A 19094-nucleotide genomic window follows, 5' to 3' on the forward strand; every position below is an offset into this window, starting at 1 on the left:
TTTTTTATAAATTAATTTTGTTTTTCTATTTTCCCCAAATAATTTTTTTTTGTTTTTGGTTTTTGTTTAATTTAAAATTTGGTATAAAAAATAAAAATTGGGTGTTGCTATAACAAAAAAAAAAAAATAATAATATAAAAAATTTAAAAAAATAAAATAAATAATAAAATAGTTTATAAATAATAATATTAGTTTTTTTTTTTATTTTTATTTTTATAAATTTTGTAAAATATTTTAATTTTATTACTAATATTAATAATAATTCCAAAAAAGAAAAAAACAATTATTTTAGATATTTTATAATTTTATTTTTTTTAATTTTTTTAATTTTTCTCTAGAGTAAATACACATTTTTTTTAAATAATTAATTTTTTATTTTTTATAAATTAATTTTAATTTTTATTTTTTAAAATTTTTTTTATTGTTATTTTGTGTATTTCAATATTTTTATTGTAGAATACCTCATTTACAAACCTAATCTGTTGTCATACTCAAAAATATATTAATTTTTTTTTTTCCTATTCTCTGTCCAATAAATAATAATATTTTCAATTAATAATAGAATAAACTCAGATAAATAATTTTTTATTTTTATAAAGAATAATAGTTAAAGATATTATTACTTTTTTTTTTTTTTTTTTAAAAATAAAAACAAATTATATTATAATAAATAACAAATAAACAAATTATTTAATATGACATTGTCAATTGCCAAACCGTTCGTATCGATTTTTAAAAAGAGTAAATCAAAGAGTAACAAGGGGACTATAAATACCACCGAAAATGATATTGGGATAAATAATGAAAAATGTGAAGATAATAAAATAATAGAAGAAATTTACACGATTCAGGTAATTATTAATTTTTTATAAAAACTTTTCCCTCTTTCCACCAATTTTATTTAATTTCTTTTTTTTTTAATTTTATTTTTTCTTACCAATTATTTTTTTTTAAAACCCAAGTATCAAATAACAGATGAAGGCTCATGTAGAGGGGCATCCCCGGAGGTTAAATATATAGAAAGAACCATCAAAATTAACGAAGATGGAGTTTATTTGTATGATAAAGACCAACTAACTTGCCATTGGGGTTTCGTTGATATCAAAGAGTTTTCATTGGACCACAATTGGTCTGATTGGATTATAATTTTAAGAGATGGCTCTAAACATTATTTCAAGTCTTACGAGGTAAATATATTATCTTTTATTCACAATTTAAAAAAAAAAAAAAATATATCTAACTTTAAACTATTTTTAAATAGGCACTTCAAGTTCATCTAAAAATGAATGAAATTGTAAGAAAGTTAGTTAGTAGAGTTTCCTCATCAAGTTTGTAAATAGTAGTCATCATAATCATATATTTATATAATTTAAATTAAATTAAAAAATACCCCAATATTCAATAATAATTATTATAAAAAATAATATATATAAATTATATATATTCACCCTTGTAAATATATATAAATTGTATATATTCACCCCTGTAAATAGTTTTTTTTATATAAAGATAAAAAAAAAAAATTAAATAAAGAATTTTATATATAAAATATAATATTACTGTTTTTTTTAATTTTTTATTTTTTTGTTTGGTTTTATTATTATAATAAAATATCTTTTATGATAATTTAATTTTAAAAAAAAAATTTTAAAATTAAAGTAATACGGGTTTTTTAAACTTATAATTATTTGATAACTTTTAATAAATTATAAAGAGTTTATTTTTTATTATTATATAAAACTAATAATCAAAATAAATTTACAATTATTTGTTTTTGAAAAGAGAGCCATAGTCAGGACAATTAGAAGTAGGGATTTAGAATATAATTTACAATAAAGAAAATGAAAATTAAAAAGAAATAAAAGCATCTCCACGGTGCCATAGGACGCTGATTTCATACATATTTTTTTAATTGTTATTTATTTGTTTTTTATTTTTTTTTTTATTTTTTTTTTTATTGATGTGATGTGAATTTATAATTTATCTATTCGTCATCATCATCTAAAACCTTTCTTTTTACTTTTTTAGAAACACTTATAAACTCTTCATCGTCTTCATCTTCACCAAAAATTTCTTGTTGAGCTCTGCTGCTACTCGATGAACCTTTACTACCTTTTTTATTATCTCTATCTTTTCTTTTTTGGTCTTTTTTACTCTTTGAGGAACGATGACGATCACTGCTATCGCTTTCATCTTGGTATTCGTCCTCATCACTGCCAGCTTCGTCACTGCCAGATTCTTCATCTTCAGAGGGTTTATAATCGCCATCTTCAGACATTTCACCTTCTTCATCATCCACGATAAAGTCATCACCTTTTTCATTACGATAACCATCGTATTCATCGTCTTCGAGATAATCGCTGGTAAGGGCTTTATTCTTTCTTGGTTTATTTTCTTCTTCTTGTTTCTTTTTATTTTCTCTAATGGTCTCCAAAAGTTCTTTTTCTCTTTGTTCTTTTTCTTTTTCTGGATCCAATGTAGTTTGAATAGATTTAATTCTACTGACTTTCAGGGATTTCTTAGCAACGCTTTCTGAAAGACGTTGATGAACTTTACTTCTAATGTTGGCTGGTCTAATATTGATTCTTGAGTCGATTTTACTCTCACATTCAATAAATCCCTCTTGAGAACTATATACATAAAATTGTTCATTTCTTAAATCTTGCTCTTTGATTTCCAATACTTCATTACCAATAAATAAATGAGCTGATCCATCTGGCCATGTAACAAAACGTGTATTACTTTCTTTTGCTGGTCTACCATTTGAATCCAATCCCCATCTCCATCTTATAACTGATTCAATATTATTAAAGTTTTTATTTTTTTGTTCACTATTTAACTCATCTTCTTCAAATGTTAATGGATCGAATGGTTTTGGTTGAATTCCTAAAATATTTGATAATTTAATTTTCATAACCTATAATTATAAAAAAAGTTTATTAATATTAAATCTATATTATTATTTTTGAGCTCTAGCGGGAATGATTAAATATTTACCTTTTCGACCGGTCTAACTTTTGGTGTTTCAATATGAATTAATTCAATTGGATCACGAATTAACTCCTCTTCTTCTTCTTCATCTGATTCACCACCAAAAAACTGTTCACCTGCGTTCATTTCGGCCTTTTCAGTTGACATATCATCGCCATCACCATCGCCATCCTCTTCGTCGCTGTGACGGCTATGTTTCTTTTTATGCTTTTTTGATTTCTTTTTCTTTAATCTTTCATAATCGCTGCCCTCTTCATTATCTTGTTCTTTTTCCTCATCTTCACCAAATAAATCTTCATCTTCATCTTCTTCTTTATTTTTGTTATTTTCGTTATCGCTACCATCTTCTTTTTTATCTTCACCATTTTCTTGCTCTTTTTCACCAAATAAATCTTCATCTTCCTCCTCTTCTTCCTCCTTTGATTTATTTGGTAATGATGATGGAACCTTCTCTACAAATGTACCTTCTAAAATCTTTCTTTCCTCTTCATCCCCAAATAAATCTTCTGTATCACTCATTTTCTTTTATTTGCAATCTAAAATTAAAAAAAAAAAAAAAAAAAAAATATTTATATTTTCATAAAAATTAAAAAAAAAAAAAAATTTGAAAATTATTTTTGAAAAAAATAAAAAAAATAAAAAAAAAAATAAAATTAATAAGATAATAATAATTATAATAATTGATCAAAGTAATATTACTTTTTTTATATATTTAAAGAAATTTTTATTTTATTTTTTTTTTTATTTTTTTTTTTAATTTTTATTTTATTTTAGTTTCCATTTGGATTTTTTTTTTGTTTAGTGGTTTAGATTATCTCTAATGTTTGCAGTAGTTGTGGTATGTGGTGAAGTTACACGAGTTGTTGTACGAACAGTATCACCAGCATTACGTGGAATGTTAAGTTCTTGGTTTTCTCTGTTGACATAACTTAAATTATGATTTTCTCTGTATCTTGCAGAGTTAACGGCTTCGTGGTTGTAACCATCATTAAGAGTTATACGATGTGATTCACGGTAGTATTCGCCTGGAACGTGGTCTTTAACATCTGGAACTGGTTCAACTTTATAGTTGTTTCTATAATCAGCATAGAGTGTAGATTTCTTTAACTCCATATGTCTTCTCCATGACATGAATGCAGAGATAAGACCTGCTAAAACTAACAAACCACCCAATACAGAACCTACAATAATACCTGCTAGTGTACCTCCGGCGATACCACCATCTCCTCTATATTCATATGTATCTGTTCCATTTATTGGTTGTAAACCTGCTTGTGTTCCTGAAATATGTCCATTTTCAAATTGTGTTGGTGTTAATGATGAATATTGATTAACTCCAACTATTTAAATTTTATAAAAAAATAAATAAAAATAAAAATAAAATAATAAAAGATTATTAATATAAATTTTTTTTAAATTTTTTTTCTATTATTATTATTATTATTAAAATTACCTCTATATGTATTTGCTGGTAAATTTGAATTAATTAAGGTATTTGAATCTACTGCTGACGCAAATTGTGGAGTTATTGCCGAATTTTGTTGCACACCTGCTGGATAACCAGCATTTCTAACAAAACTATCATACACTAAAGCTGCATTTGAATTGTCAAAATTTGTTTGTGCATTTATTGTTGCTCCATATAAAATACCAATAACTATTGAACAAATAATTTTTGATATTTTCATTTTATATATATATACAATAAAATAATTATCTATCTATCTATGTTTTAATATTTTACAACTATAATTATAATTCGGTTATTTAATGTATGTTATTATTATTGTATTATTATTTTATCTTTTTTTATAAAATGTTGAGTTATTAATATTATGTATTTTAAAAAAAATAAGAAAAAATAAAACTCACCCTATAATTTTATTAATATATTAAATTATTCTTTTTTTTTTTTTTTTATTTAGTTGGAAATTTTATGTAAAAAGGTGGGATGTGGTAAAAGTGTGGGGTTTTGAGTTATATATATAATTTCTTTTTACTTCATTGTGTGGTACATAATGAGAAATAAATTTTATTATTATTTTTATTTTCAATTTATTTTCAAATGTGGGAAGAAGTGTGTGAACAATTTTTTTTCATATTAATATTTTCAAGAGTAATACTGATATATACAAAATTCAATATAAGTATGATAAAAAAGTAATTTAAAATAAAAAGAAAAAATAATTAAATAATAAACCCCCACTTTACTAATTATTGAAATCATTTTATTTTAATTTTATTTATATTTTATACCATTTTTACATTCAATTTTTATAAATTATATTAAAATTAATTAAAAAAAAAAAAAAAAAAAAAGAAAATTTTTTTAAAAAAGAGTGTTTATGTGATATTATTATTAATAACAAAAAAAATAATTTTATTATTCTTTCACCACTCCAACTTTGTTAAATAAAAAATAAAAAAAAGATATTTAAATAACAATAATAAAGTCAATAAATAATAAACTAGATATTTATAAACAAAACTATCTATATAAAACAAATCAAATATATCGAATATATAGCAATAATATTAATAAAAAATGAGATTATATTTACTTCTCATTTTAATATTATGTATTACAAGATATGCATATGCACAAGATTTTTCAGAAAAGGAAAAAACAAAATTAATAGGAAATTTTAATAATGTTAGATCAACTGTTACTCCAAAAATATTAGGAACATACAATACAATGTCATGGGATTCAACATTATATGCAAATGCCTTTGCTCAAGCCCAAACATGTCAAAGAATTTCACAATACTCCCAAAAGGGAAACAGTGGAGCATATGGTGAATCATTTTTAAGATTCAATAGTGAACCATCTCCAAACGATGTAATATTAAACCTTTTTAGATAATAACCAATTAATTGTATTTTTTACTAATTACAACAATTATATTTTTTTATAGGTTGTTGATGGATTATCAGCAAATAAACAATATTATAATTATGATGATACCTTCTGTAATGGAGACCATGATTGTACACCATATACCAATATTATTTGGAATAATACGTATGTAGACAAATATATTAAAATAAAAATTCTAAACTAATACTAATAGATTTAAATTTACTATTAAACAGAAATCAAGCAGCATGTTCAAAAAATAATTGTGGTGATAATTGGTATGTTGTTTGTAATTTTGCTCCAGTAGGTTCATTTTCAGGTGTTAAACCATACAATGCAAGATTCCACGATAGTTTATCATTAATGAGCTATTCAAACGAAAATACTTTATTGAATTTAAATCAAAGATTAAAAGTAAAAGATAGTGAACATATTTATACTGTTGGTGTAAATAATGTAGGCTCATATGATTGGAGAGATCAAGGTGTTGTTGGTTACCCACAAGACTCTGGAAATTGTGCAGCAGGTTGGGCATTTACTGCTGTTGGTGTTTATGAATCAAGAGCCGCCATGAGAAGTAAAAAAAGATATGAATTATCAGAACAACAAGTTATTGATTGTATTAATGTAAATATACACCTTTTTCTAGTACCCATAATAAATACAATATAATAACATTTATTTTTATTTTTAGAATGTACCAAATCCATATTATCAAGTTTCAAACTATACTAGATGTAGTAGATTAAGTGGTGACTTAAACAAAGCTTTAATTTATATTCAACAAAATGGTATTCAAAACTCTGTTACATATCCATATGTTGGTGATAGAGCCTCAGCATGTACCTTTAACTCTAGTAATATTGTTGTTCAAGGTGGTGACATTGAATACAGTGATGTTGGTAGAGATAGTATCATTGAAAAATGTCGTGATCAAGGTCCAGTTGGTGTCGGTATTTATGTTACCGATGACTTTTTAAGATACTCTGGTGGTATTTTCTTCTGTAACAATACCAATATCAATAACAATGCTATCAATCATAATGTACTTTTGGTTGGTTATAACCAAGATAACAACTATTATATTATTAAAAATAATTTTGGTCGTTCATGGGGTGAAAACGGTTTTGCTAGAATAAGTGCTGACTATGACAAAGATTGTTTAATTTCAAGAAATCCTGCCTATTCTGTTCAAATCTAAAATCATTAAAAAAGATAAAAAAAAAATAAAATAAAAAAAATAAACAAAAAAAAAACTTTATATTATTATTAAAAAAAAAACTAAATTTTATAATTTTAACAGATGAAATATGTTATTTTTCAAATTTTATTTTAAAATAGAATTATAATAATGGAATGGTGGGGGTATAAATAATTTTTAAAACATATTATTAATAATTATAAAAAACCACTGGTTAAAAGATTTCAAGACAAATAATACAACAATATACAAATAATTAATATTTAATTAAAAATTACTGAGTCAGCGAGAAAAAAATCTTTCTTCGTCTTTTTTTCAAAAAGAAAATCTTTTTTTTTTTAATTATTTATTTAATTTTTTTTAAATATTTTTTTTTTTTTTTTGAAATTTTTTTTTTTTTTAAAAAATATTTTTTTTTCGTTTCATTTTAGTTTTTTAGCTAACCATTTAGTATATACAACAACAATATTCAAAATGTCATCACCAAAAATCTTTGTCATTGGTAACCCATTACTCGATATTTCATCCCATGTCGATATGGAACTCCTCAACAAATATGAGTTAACCCTCAACAATGCTATTTTAGCTGAAGATAAACATTTACCACTGTATGTTTTATAATGATTGTGCACACAACAAAATAAAATAATAAAATTGTAAAATAAATCAATATAATCATCAATAATAATCAAAAACAATCAAAAATAATCAATAACAATCAATATAATAATTAATTAAAATAAATAAATTAAATTTCTAACTTTTTTTTTTTTTTTTCTAAAAATATTTTTAAAATTTTATTTTTTAACGAATAATTTCAAAATTCAAATTTACAAAAATCCAATAAATTAAATTAAATTATTTTAAATAGCTACAAAGAATTAGTTGAAAACAACAAAGTTGAATACATCCCAGGTGGTGCTGCTCAAAATACTGCCCGTGTTGCTCAAGTATGTATAATTATTATTTTATTTTTTTTATATTAAATAAATTAAATATTAATTTTTTATAATTATTCTAGTGGATGTTAAAAGACAAACAAACTGTTGTTTATTCAGGTTGTGTTGGTAATGATGAAAACGCCCAAATTTTAAAGAGCAACACTGAAGCCAATGGTGTCGTTACTAAATATTTAGTTAATGCTGAAAAACCAACTGGTGCTTGTGCTGTTCTCATCAACTCAAAAGAAAGATCAATGTGTACTAATTTAGGTGCTGCCAACGAATTCAAAATTGCTCACTTAGAAACTGAAGAAATGCAATCAATCATCAAATCAGTTGAATATTTCTATATGGCCGGTTATTTCTTAACTGTCTCACCAGATAGTGCTCAAATGTTAGCCAAACACGCCGCTGATAACAACAAAACTTTCCTTTATGGTTTAGCTGCTCCATTCTTAATTGAAGTTCCATTCTTCTTTGAAAGAGTTTCAGCCCTCCTTCCATACGTTGATATTGTTTTCGCCAACGAAAATGAAGCCGTCGTTCTCGGTCGTAAGATGAACTGGGGTGAAGATATCGCTGTTATTGCTGAAAAACTCGCTGCTTGGGAAAAAGTTAACACCAAACGTTCACGTACCGTCATTTTCACTCAAGGTCCAGAATCAACCATTGTTTTCCAAGATGGTAAATTATCTCAATTCAAACCAGTTAAAGTTGCTTCAGAAGAAATCGTTGATTTAAACGCTGCTGGTGATTCATTCTGTGGTGGTTTCTTAGCTGCTTATTCACAAGGTAAAGATATCGAAACTTCAGTTAACGCTGGTCACTATGGTGCTTGGGAAATCATCAGACAAAACGGTTGTTCATTCCCAAACAAACAACCAGATACCCAATTCTAAATTAATAACAATCAAATAATAATAATATCAACAATATAATAATTATATTTTAAACTAATATAGTTATATAATTAAAAATTTTTGTAAAAAAAAAATATAAAATAAAAAAAGATAAAAAAAATATAAAAAAAAAAAAAGAGTTTTTAAGAAATTATAGGTTTATTTAAAAAAAAAAAAAAAGTTTAAATATTAAACTTTTTATTTTTATATTATATCCATTTATTCATTTAATAATGGTATAATATTTTCGATAAACCATTGCTCGGTGAATTGTAAATGATTTCCTGGTGATTCCAAAAATATTAATTTACCTTCGTTGTCTAGTTGTTGAATGCCAATCCAATCTTCTTGGTAAAGTTGGGTTTTTTCCATTGGTATAATATTCTTTGCTTGACCTTCTTCATACCACCCGAAATGTTCACTTTCTCTTGGAATTACAATGGTGTCATTGAGGAATAATGTTAATGCAAATTTATTTAATGACAAAAGATTATCTTTATAGGTTTGATTTTTTACATCTTTCATATTATTGATATCTGCTAAAAATATAGATTTTTCCAAAAACTTTGAGTATTGTAATGGATCTTGCCAGTATTCTGCAGGTACCAAGTTATTTTGTACATATTCATCATAGGCACCAAGTTCTAAAAGATTTCTAGCTACATTACAAAAAGTACCATTTGTTGTTGCACCTAAACAAATAAAAAAAATATTAATGAAATTGCAATCATTGATTTCAATCTATTGATTATATATCACTTACATCTTGGGGCACCAAAAACACCGTTTTGTGGCCCACCAATACTAATTAAATTATGTACTGGTGGATCATTACATCTCTCTACAAATGCTCTTAAAAAGAGACTACCTTGACTGAATCCAACAGCATTAAATCCATTTGTTAAGTTGGTATCGGCCTTGATCATTTCGCAAGCCATATCGATTTGCTCATTGACGTTTTTGAACCATGAGTTGTAAACATCTTCATCAATACTGGATCCAATTTCAATACTTTTGACATAAACACCTGGGTATTGGTTTTGAATAATGTCTTTTATTTTACCCATACTAAATGGAAAACAACAAGAGTCTCCTAAACCATGCCATATAACAATATTTCTTATTGGTGTGGCATCGCTCGATGATGCTGACAATGAATAATTTATAAAAGAAAAAATAAATAAAATAATTGATAATGTTAGTTTTTTATTTAACATTTTTATAGTGTATATAATTAATAAAAAAAAAAAAAAAAATTTCTATTTTTTTTTTAATTGAAATTAAATTAAAAAAAAAAAATTAAAAAATAAAAAAATAAAAAAAAATAAAAATTAAAAAATAGATATTGGAATATGAGATAAAAAAAAAATATCATGATAAAATGAAACCAGGTTGGGAAAAATATAAAAAAATAGATATTAATAAAGGTTAATTCTTATAATAAAGAGGTTTTATTTTTTTAATTATATTTTTTTAACATTTTATTTTTAAAAACAATGTGGGCAATCACACAGTTTTTTTTAAATGATTAAAATATGAAAGTGTTTTATAAATAAATTATTTTGATTATTTTTTAATATCTTTATTTGGTAATTCTATTGATTGTTGATATTTAAAATAATTATTTGGGTCATACTTTAATTTAATTTGTTGAAGTTTTGAATAGTGTTGACCATAGTATCTTTCTTGCCAATTGCTTACTTCATCATCTGGATAGTTTTGATAGATTTGTGTACCAAAACTTTTGTCTAAATATTGAAATAAAAAGTTTTTCCAGGTTGAGAACAATTTATCGTTTTCTTCTTTTAAATAATAGCAAATAAAGTTTATTGACCATAAACTCCCATATCCACGATGTATAAATGCACATTCATCTTTTGAGATACTGTTTTGAACACCACCATGATAATAAACATTTGCACTAAAATTTACAATGTTGTCGTTTATAACCATTTCATTTAATAATTGCGGTACCTTTTCCATAATGTTTTTAATAGCAACAGATGATTCTTTATTAATTTCACTCATAAATCTTGATTTAGTGTATGATCTTCTTGGTTTGTTTGCATAAGGAACTCTTTCTATAATTTGTACAAATGTTTTTTTAACCTTTTCTCCATCTATTTCGATAACCTTTGGTTGCTTGAGTAATGATACTAATTTTCTAAACTCTTTTTCCCCATCTACAACTGGCCCATTGAAAAAGAAAATTACTATTGATGTGAGCTTTTTGGTTTTGGCAGTTATTCTGTTTTCTATTCCTAGGTAAACCCTTTTATCCATTGATTTTGAATAGTCATTAATTATTGTATTGTTTTCAATTATAAGGTCAAATGGTAAATCAATTGTATTGTGATAAAAGAAAGGTTCAATAGCATGTAATTTTACTTTATAATCGATTACTATACCATAATTTGTGTGACCACTACCCCTTAAGGCCCAAAATAAATCACAATATTGATTGTCTTTATTTGCTCTGACCACTTCACCATTCTCAAGTAAAATAGTAATTTCTATAATATTATCTAACATATAGCCATGTGTAATTGAGAGCATATTACTGCCACCACCTAAAGCTAAACCACCCAAGCAGACAGATGGACAGGAGCCACCGGGAGAAGCAAGTCCATATTTTGTAGTTTCTTTGTAATATTCGAGCATTGTTGCCCCAGATTGAGCTGTAACTGTTTTCTCCTCTACATTTACTTGAATCTTTGATAGGCCACTCATATCTAAATTAACAGTTCCATTTAATATTGAAAAAACACAGCATGAGTGCCCTCCTGATCTAATTGAAACCCTCTTATTCAAACTCTTTGCATATTTTAAAGCTTCTTTTAAATTATCAACTGATTCTATTTTTACATAACATACTGGTGTCTTTTTAAATAATGGGTTTATAAAAATATAATAATTATTATTTTTTTCATTATTTAAAACTATATTTAATTTTTTATTATTATTATTAATATTATTATTATTGTTACTATTTAAAAATAAATTATGTATATTATTATTATTATTATTATTGTTACTGTTGCTGGGAATATTATTTATTTCATTTTCTATTTCTATCATTATTTTACTTGTATTTTTTTTTTTGAGGTTATAAATTTTGTTTAATCAAAAATTATATTTTTTTTTTTTTGTTTGAAATAATTTTTTTTTTTTTTTAATATTTTAAATTAATATAATTACAATTTGTATGGTTTTGTAAACAAAAAATTATTTCTTTTAATATTAACCAATTCTAATATTTTAAATATCACCAGTAGGGTGAGATTCAAAAAAAAAAATAAAAAAAAAAATAAAAAAAAATAAAAAAAAAAAAGATTATGAATATTTACCCACTCATACTAAAATAATAAAAACACACACACATGCACACACATTTAAAACGTACATATGTTTACAACCACCCATTTACATATAATAAAATTTATTTATAGATTTTGATACATTCAAGATTTAATATAACGTCATTATCTTTCCATAATTATAAATATAAAATAAACAGTTTATATAAAAAAAATTCTATTTTAATAAAAAAACATATATGTTTTATATTTAAAATAAATAAATAAATAAAAAAATAAATAAATAAATAAATAAAATAAACTAAATATTGCTTTTAAAATTTTATTAAATGTTTAAAATTATTACTATCGTTATTATTATTATTACTATTATTTGGTAATTCTATTGATTGTGGAAATTTAAAATAATTGTTTGGATCATATTTTAATTTAATTTGTTGAAGTTTTGGATAGTTATAGCCATAGTAGGCTTCTTGCCAATTGGTTATGTCGTCATCTGGATAGTTTTGATAAATTTGGTTGTGGAAAATAGGCATTCTTTTATTGATTTCACCTTTATATTTTAAAAATGGGACGTCATTCGCCTCATTGTTATATTTACAAATAATAACTACTGTCCAATTGTAATCATCACCTCGGTGAATAAAAGAATTGTTAATATTTGGATCATATTGACTTTGTTTACCACCTTGGTAGTATATAGACGCAGATATTTCAAACTGGTCACTAGAGTCGATTAGTTGTTTATTTTTAGTTTCTAAACCAAGATCTATAATTTCTTTATATGTTTTTGATATGTCTTTATTTAGATTTGCTATGAACCTGCATTTTGAATACTGTCTAAATGTACCATTGTCAAGAGGAACTGATTTAATTATATCTAAAATTGATTTCTTTATCTTTGAGCCGTCAAATTCTTCAACTTGGACATCTAAACCACCGATTTTAAAAAGGTTATAAAACTTTTTAAACTCTAGTTCTCCTTGGTCTACGGCACCGTTGTAAAAGTATATTAATGTACAGTTCACTTTATCGTCGACGTTGTTAAATCTAGTATCTATACTAACCCCTATTCTGTTTAGTTTACATTTTTCCAAGCTTTCCATGTATGTATTTATAATTTCAAATAACCTATTGGTATCTTTGAGTGCATAGGTTATTGCATTTTCGTAGTAATAGGGCTCTATTGGATACAGCTTAATTTTGAAATCTACAACTATGCCAAATCCACCATGGCCACTTCCAGCTAGTGCCCAATATAAATCACTGTATTGGTTATCTTTATTTGCTTTAACTATATCGCCATTTTCTAGTAATACGGTAAACTCTATTACATTATCAATTAAATAACCATACATTGGTGACAAATAATTAGTTCCTCCTGCTAAGCCCAAACCACCCAAACCCACAGAGGGACATGTTCCTCCAGGTGATGCCAATCCATGCTTTGTTATCTCTGTATAGTATTCTAGCATTAAAACACCTGATTGTGCAACCACTGTCTTATCATCTACATTTACTTTAATGCTTTTTAAACCACTCATATCCAAATTAACAGTATCACTCAATATAGAAAATGCACAACATGAATGCCCACCCGATCTTATTGATACCCTCTTATTTAAACTCTTTGCATATTTAACTGCATCTTTTAATTGTTCAATGGACTCTATTTTGATTATAACATCTGGATTTCTGTTATACAATTTATTTGTAAAATTATAATATGCATCAATGCTATTGTTATTGTTATTTTCATTAACTAAATAAATGCTATTATCGATAGTCATTATTTTATTACTATCGCACAGAAAAAAAAAATTTATTAAAACTAAAAAAATTAAAAAAATTAATTTTATTTTTTTCATTTTTTTTAATATCTTTTTTTTTTTTTTTACCCAAAGTTAAATTGTTCTTTTATTTAAATAGTTTTTCTTTTGAATATTTATATTTAATAAATAATATGTATTATTATTTAGTATTTAATATTTTATATTAAAATATTTATAAACACACCCACATACTTTTTTTAAAATTTAGAAAAATACTAAATCTTTTTTCGTTTGTGTGTTGAATAATACTATTTTTCTTTTTTTCTTTTTTTCTTTTTTTCTTTTTTTTTAAATAATTAAATAATTTAATTATGTGATTCACATTTATTTAATTTATATTTTTTATATAAAGTGTTGTCGTTTTATAGATTTATTTTGGGATGCGTTTATGTTTTTGAATTTAAAATTCGAATGATGGAATAAAGAATAATGGTCTGTAATATTTCATTGAGAAAGCGATTGATTGGAAATAAAGGAATGATATAATGGCACCCATACCAAGGAAAAAGAGAACATTCTTAACTTTGGTTCCAAATCTTGAATAATTTGGTAAAATATCAGAGATATATATAAATACAAGTGTAATTGCTAAAGCTATAATAGTAGTATTTTAATAAAAATAATTAGTAATCGTATTGATAGATTGGGGTTTTTTAAAAACTATAATTATTATTAACCATACTTGAAACGCCCATAATGAAACCTTCTGAAACAGTTTGACTTCTTGAACCTCTTGAGAAATAGTTATATTTTTGATTACGGTGGTCATAGTCATAAAGGGCTGGTTTGTGAATGAAATCATAAAAGATACCCATAATAACAGCTGAAAATAATAACTATGAAAAATGATAATAGAAGATTAGAATTTTTATACTTGGGTTTTAAGAATAGATAATGTTGAGAAACTTACAATAGTTAAGAAATACCAAAACATTGGGTTATTTCTCTTTTTGTATGCAGTGATTATGAATCTAAGTGAAGCAATAAAAATAATAGTGCCGAAAAATTGTTGTGAATATTTTTCATAAAGAGTTCTAACTGGTTCGATCTGTATTAATAATAATAATAAAAATAATTAATAAATTTAAAATTTTTTTTTCTAATAATAATAATTATAATCGAATGAAATTACATTAATCTTTGAATGAGATAAAATGAAATTTGAAATTTGGGCTGGTGTTGCTTGGTCGACTTTAGTGAATGTAAAACCTTTGGTTTGAATTGGTTTTGAACCACTTGGAATGAAAACTAAATGTGGGATTGTATTAAAACCGACATGTTGGAAGAATTCAAGAGTTGAATCGACTTCTAAAATAACAACAAATATTGGTTTTTCTAAAAATTGTGGTGATTCTAAATATTGGATATAAGATGCTCCATAATTTAAAACGCTATTCTTTATTTGACTGTATGTTAAATTGAAATATAATTAATATTGCGTTTTTTTTTTTTTTTTTTTTTTTTTTTTGAAATATGATCGATACTTACAGACAACCTGCGCAACCATATTTTGGATTGGATGATGTAAATAATGCTAAAACTTCATATGGTCTATTTTTTGCTTGTAAGAATTTTTTAGTTTGAGTTAATGTTTTTAATTGAATAATACCACCTTCCTTAACAGCTAAATCTCTAAATTCTTTTAAAAGTTTAGTATCTTCAGCTGATCTAGTTGTAGTAGTGCTACCTGCTTGTTTTTGTTGTGAGAATGCTGGTGAAACTAAACAAACTAAACCAATAATTAAAATAATTAATAAAGTTAACGATTTGTTAAATTTGATCATCATTTTGATTTTCTAGATATATATTAATATATGATTGAAGAAAGTATTATATATGTGTGGTATATGGATTTTATAAAATTTAAACAGTGTTATTTAAACTTATAATTATATATATAACTTTATATATCTTTGGCATATATTAATTTAAAAAAAAAAAAAAAAAAAAAAATTTTAAAAAAAATTAATTTTTTTGAATTTTTTTTTTTAAAAATTTTTTTTTTAAAGTTCAAAAATAAATTTTAAAACAAATAAATAAAATTATCCCTTTTGTGTATATATAGAATATAAAAAAAAAGATGATAAAATAAAATAGTAATTATCTTCATAAATACTGTTTTTATTATTTATTGTGTGGTATTATACCTCACAACCATTTTACAACCAAATAAAATATCTTTTTTTATAAATTATTATTATAATAAAAAATTTAAAAAAAATTAATCACTTAACCCAAACACTCAGTTTCGTAAATTTAAACTATTTTTAAATTTTTAAACAATACTAAAACCATCTTAGAAACAAAGGTTTTATTATAATAAATTTAAGATATTTTGGAAGTTGCACAAAAAATAATCTGTTTAAAAAAAAAAAATAAAAAAAAAAAATAAAAAAAAATATTCAGTAAGCAATTTCACATTCAAAAAAAAGAAATCAAAACAATGAATAAAATATTAAAATATTCATTTTGTATTTTTATTATTTTAAATTTATTTAGTAGAATTAATTGTAATATAACGGAAGATGAACAAATTCAAGCAGAAAGAATATTTAGTATCTTAGGCCAACTCGCACTCCCAATATGTTCATACTTTACATGTTCAGGTACAGATGGGGAAGTTAATCGAGATATTACGGGAATTATTATCCATCCAAGTGGGGAAAACATTTATGATTTATCTTCAATTGATTTCTCAGTTTTCAAAAATGTACATCAAATAGATTTAGGTAGAAAAATCATTCCACCATTAAATCTTTTATCTCAAATTAAAAACTATACCAACTTAATCTCATTGTAAGATTAAAAATTATTTATTTCAAATTAAAAAAATTAATTTACTAACTTTTGTTTTTATTTTATATATAGATCAGTTTATGGTTTAGTAGAGGGTGTCGATGTTTCTTTACCATCAAGTTTGGTTTCAATAGCATTCGAAAATTTCAAAGGTACATTCTATACCAAGTGGGTTAATGCAGATGCTGATAGACTCTATGTTCATAATACAATTGATTTCTCAATAAGTGGTGCCTTTGTAAAGAGTAAAATAACTAGTCTCGATTTTCCAATCCCACCCCAAGGTTTCCCAGATCTCTCAACATTATTTCCAAATCTTATTTCAGTTGCTATCTATTTTAAAGAAGTCACACTTGGCTCAAGTTATATTCCATCAAGTTTTTTAGGTTCAATAGAAAAATTACCAGTTAGTTCAGTTATATTCGAATTTGATGCAAATACCACAAAAAAAGAACTTTCAAAAAAAATTTATTTACCAGACTTTAGTAGATCACCTTTGTACTATTTTAGAATTGACGGTGATGGTTTTGTATTAAATCAAGGTCAATCACTTGATTTCATAAATAGTTTTTCTAGTTTCGAAATGTATGTATTGTGTCAAAAAAATAATAACATTTTTATATACTAATCATTTTTACAAAATATTTAGTTCCTTAATAAATTGTAAAAGTTTATTTAAAACATGTAGTAACTGTTATAAAGTACCAATTGGTTCAAAATGGTAATTATTTTAATTTAAAAAAAAAAAATATAAATTATAAAATATAAATAGAAAACTTATATTAATTATTTTATTTTACAGTGAATTTAGTTTTATTAAATTTTATGTTGATCAAGTCGACCTCAGAAATTGCACCAAAATTAAACTTTGGGAAATTGAACCATCTCAGAATATTACATTCAATAATATGAATTTTAAAAAACTTTCAAATTTAGATATCACAAATACATCATTATCCGGTGATTTACCAGATGAAATGTGCCAGATGGGTTATACAGGTGTTTCAATTAAAAACAATCTATTTTCAACAAAGGTACCATCATGTTATATTTGCACCTCTGATCAATCAGTAAGAACAAATATCTTACCAAATAAATTTACTACATTTGGATTAGAATCCCCAGCTTCATGTCGTATGTATAAAATCCTTATTTTTTATTAATAGTAATACTATCATTTATTTAAATTCTAACTTATTTGATTTATTCAATTAAAGCAAACTTTAAAATCGAATACAAGGATTTATACTTAGTCGATACAAGAGGAGACGTTATTGTTATTTCTGGTAAAGATTTAGGATTTAATGTTGATGTTGAAGGTGTTGACTCATGGGACTTCACTGTGCCAAATGAACTGATTAGAATATATACAGAAAAAGGTTTAGGTACAACAAACAAAACCATCAAGGTCACTTTTAATGATAGAGAAAAACAAATATCTTTCAATTATCATTATGCACCACCAGAAATTTCATCATACTATGTGGACACAGATAATGGTATAATATTTTTTGTAGGCTCTGGTTTTAGTACTGAATCTCAAGCAAATGCAAATATGTTAACTATGTCAGATAATGATACTCCATATAGTGCTCCATTTTCAAATCGTGAAGCTTCGTCTATCTTTGTTTATATTTCGGGTTTACAAAAACCACCAACTGCAGGCCAAGTTTTCTCAGTTCAAGTAGTGTCAGGTTCACAACAATCAAAAGAGGTATCTTTTGTTTATGGAATAAACCAAATTGGCATCAACGACGATATCGCTTTTAATAGTGGTGATACAACTGTAATTAGTGGCACTTTTCCAACTACCGACCCTTCAAAAGTTAGTATAGTCATCAAAAAAGATTATTATTTTATAGAATGTACAACTTTGGAGGTATCAAATACTTTGCTTACTTTTACATGCCCAAAATCAGATATAGTCGTAGGAACAGATCTACCTTTTTATTTAACCATTGATGGTTTATTCTGTGATACCATTGCCACTGTTTATCAAGTATATGGCACATACACACCACCTCCAACACCATCACCAATTGACTCTTCATCCTCCTCATCTCCATCGCCATCACCATCACCATCACCCTCTCAAACCTCCTCATCAGATGAAGTTTCCTCATCATTAAAATTAGAATTCCCACTCACTTTAATATTGGGTATTTTTTTGTTTTCACTTTTCAAATAAAATAAAATTTAAAATAAACTTTTTGTTTTTTTTTTTTTAATTTTTTATAATCGACCCCCTAAAATGATT

The 19094-nt window shown here is 24.7% G+C and overlaps 10 protein-coding genes across 10 annotated transcripts; 4 read left to right on the forward strand and 6 right to left on the reverse strand.

Moving 5' to 3' along the window:
* The first annotated feature begins 561 nt into the window (after positions 1–561).
* DICPUDRAFT_99421 (uncharacterized protein) lies at positions 562–1550 on the forward strand. Its single transcript, XM_003292628.1, has 3 exons — positions 562–851; positions 963–1187; positions 1262–1550. The coding sequence occupies exons 1-3, from the start codon at positions 696–698 to the stop codon at positions 1334–1336; spliced, it is 456 nt and encodes a 151-aa protein (XP_003292676.1). The 5' UTR covers positions 562–695; the 3' UTR covers positions 1337–1550.
* Positions 1551–1984: 434 nt separating this feature from the next.
* On the reverse strand, positions 1985–3510 carry DICPUDRAFT_157421 (uncharacterized protein; the record flags this gene model as incomplete). The annotated part of the gene is made up of 2 exons (XM_003292635.1): positions 1985–2917; positions 2998–3510. The coding sequence occupies 2 exons, from the start codon at positions 3508–3510 to the stop codon at positions 1985–1987; spliced, it is 1446 nt and encodes a 481-aa protein (XP_003292683.1).
* Positions 3511–3789: 279 nt separating this feature from the next.
* DICPUDRAFT_157422 (uncharacterized protein) lies at positions 3790–4679 on the reverse strand (the record flags this gene model as incomplete). Its single annotated transcript, XM_003292636.1, has 2 exons — positions 3790–4331; positions 4445–4679. The coding sequence occupies 2 exons, from the start codon at positions 4677–4679 to the stop codon at positions 3790–3792; spliced, it is 777 nt and encodes a 258-aa protein (XP_003292684.1).
* A 659-nt stretch (positions 4680–5338) lies between these two features.
* DICPUDRAFT_99423 (uncharacterized protein) lies at positions 5339–7124 on the forward strand. The gene is made up of 4 exons (XM_003292629.1): positions 5339–5833; positions 5910–6016; positions 6088–6478; positions 6546–7124. Exons 1-4 carry the CDS (start codon positions 5537–5539, stop codon positions 7050–7052), a joined length of 1302 nt encoding a protein of 433 aa, XP_003292677.1. The 5' UTR covers positions 5339–5536; the 3' UTR covers positions 7053–7124.
* Positions 7125–7526: 402 nt separating this feature from the next.
* On the forward strand, positions 7527–8892 carry DICPUDRAFT_40939 (uncharacterized protein; the record flags this gene model as incomplete). Its single annotated transcript, XM_003292630.1, has 3 exons — positions 7527–7660; positions 7924–8002; positions 8074–8892. 3 exons carry the CDS (start codon positions 7527–7529, stop codon positions 8890–8892), a joined length of 1032 nt encoding a protein of 343 aa, XP_003292678.1.
* A 219-nt stretch (positions 8893–9111) lies between these two features.
* Positions 9112–10109, reverse strand: DICPUDRAFT_157425 (uncharacterized protein; the record flags this gene model as incomplete). The annotated part of the gene is made up of 2 exons (XM_003292637.1): positions 9112–9584; positions 9656–10109. The coding sequence occupies 2 exons, from the start codon at positions 10107–10109 to the stop codon at positions 9112–9114; spliced, it is 927 nt and encodes a 308-aa protein (XP_003292685.1).
* A 373-nt stretch (positions 10110–10482) lies between these two features.
* Positions 10483–11853, reverse strand: DICPUDRAFT_6436 (uncharacterized protein; the record flags this gene model as incomplete). The annotated part of the gene is made up of 1 exon (XM_003292638.1): positions 10483–11853. A coding segment is annotated over one exon (1371 nt), but the record flags the coding sequence as incomplete, so codon positions are not given.
* Positions 11854–12519: 666 nt separating this feature from the next.
* Positions 12520–13584, reverse strand: DICPUDRAFT_92909 (uncharacterized protein). Its single transcript, XM_003292639.1, has one exon. The coding sequence runs from the start codon at positions 13565–13567 to the stop codon at positions 12524–12526; it is 1044 nt and encodes a 347-aa protein (XP_003292687.1). The 5' UTR covers positions 13568–13584; the 3' UTR covers positions 12520–12523.
* An 857-nt stretch (positions 13585–14441) lies between these two features.
* Positions 14442–15828, reverse strand: DICPUDRAFT_157428 (uncharacterized protein; the record flags this gene model as incomplete). The annotated part of the gene is made up of 5 exons (XM_003292640.1): positions 14442–14635; positions 14724–14877; positions 14952–15089; positions 15174–15432; positions 15530–15828. 5 exons carry the CDS (start codon positions 15826–15828, stop codon positions 14442–14444), a joined length of 1044 nt encoding a protein of 347 aa, XP_003292688.1.
* A 656-nt stretch (positions 15829–16484) lies between these two features.
* Positions 16485–19025, forward strand: DICPUDRAFT_83291 (uncharacterized protein; the record flags this gene model as incomplete). Its single annotated transcript, XM_003292631.1, has 5 exons — positions 16485–16837; positions 16910–17422; positions 17487–17558; positions 17640–17971; positions 18055–19025. 5 exons carry the CDS (start codon positions 16485–16487, stop codon positions 19023–19025), a joined length of 2241 nt encoding a protein of 746 aa, XP_003292679.1.
* Between the last annotated feature and the right edge of the window lie 69 nt (positions 19026–19094).

This window comes from Dictyostelium purpureum (assembly GCF_000190715.1).
Source record: "Dictyostelium purpureum unplaced genomic scaffold DICPUscaffold_361, whole genome shotgun sequence".
NCBI lineage: Eukaryota > Evosea > Eumycetozoa > Dictyosteliales > Dictyosteliaceae > Dictyostelium > Dictyostelium purpureum.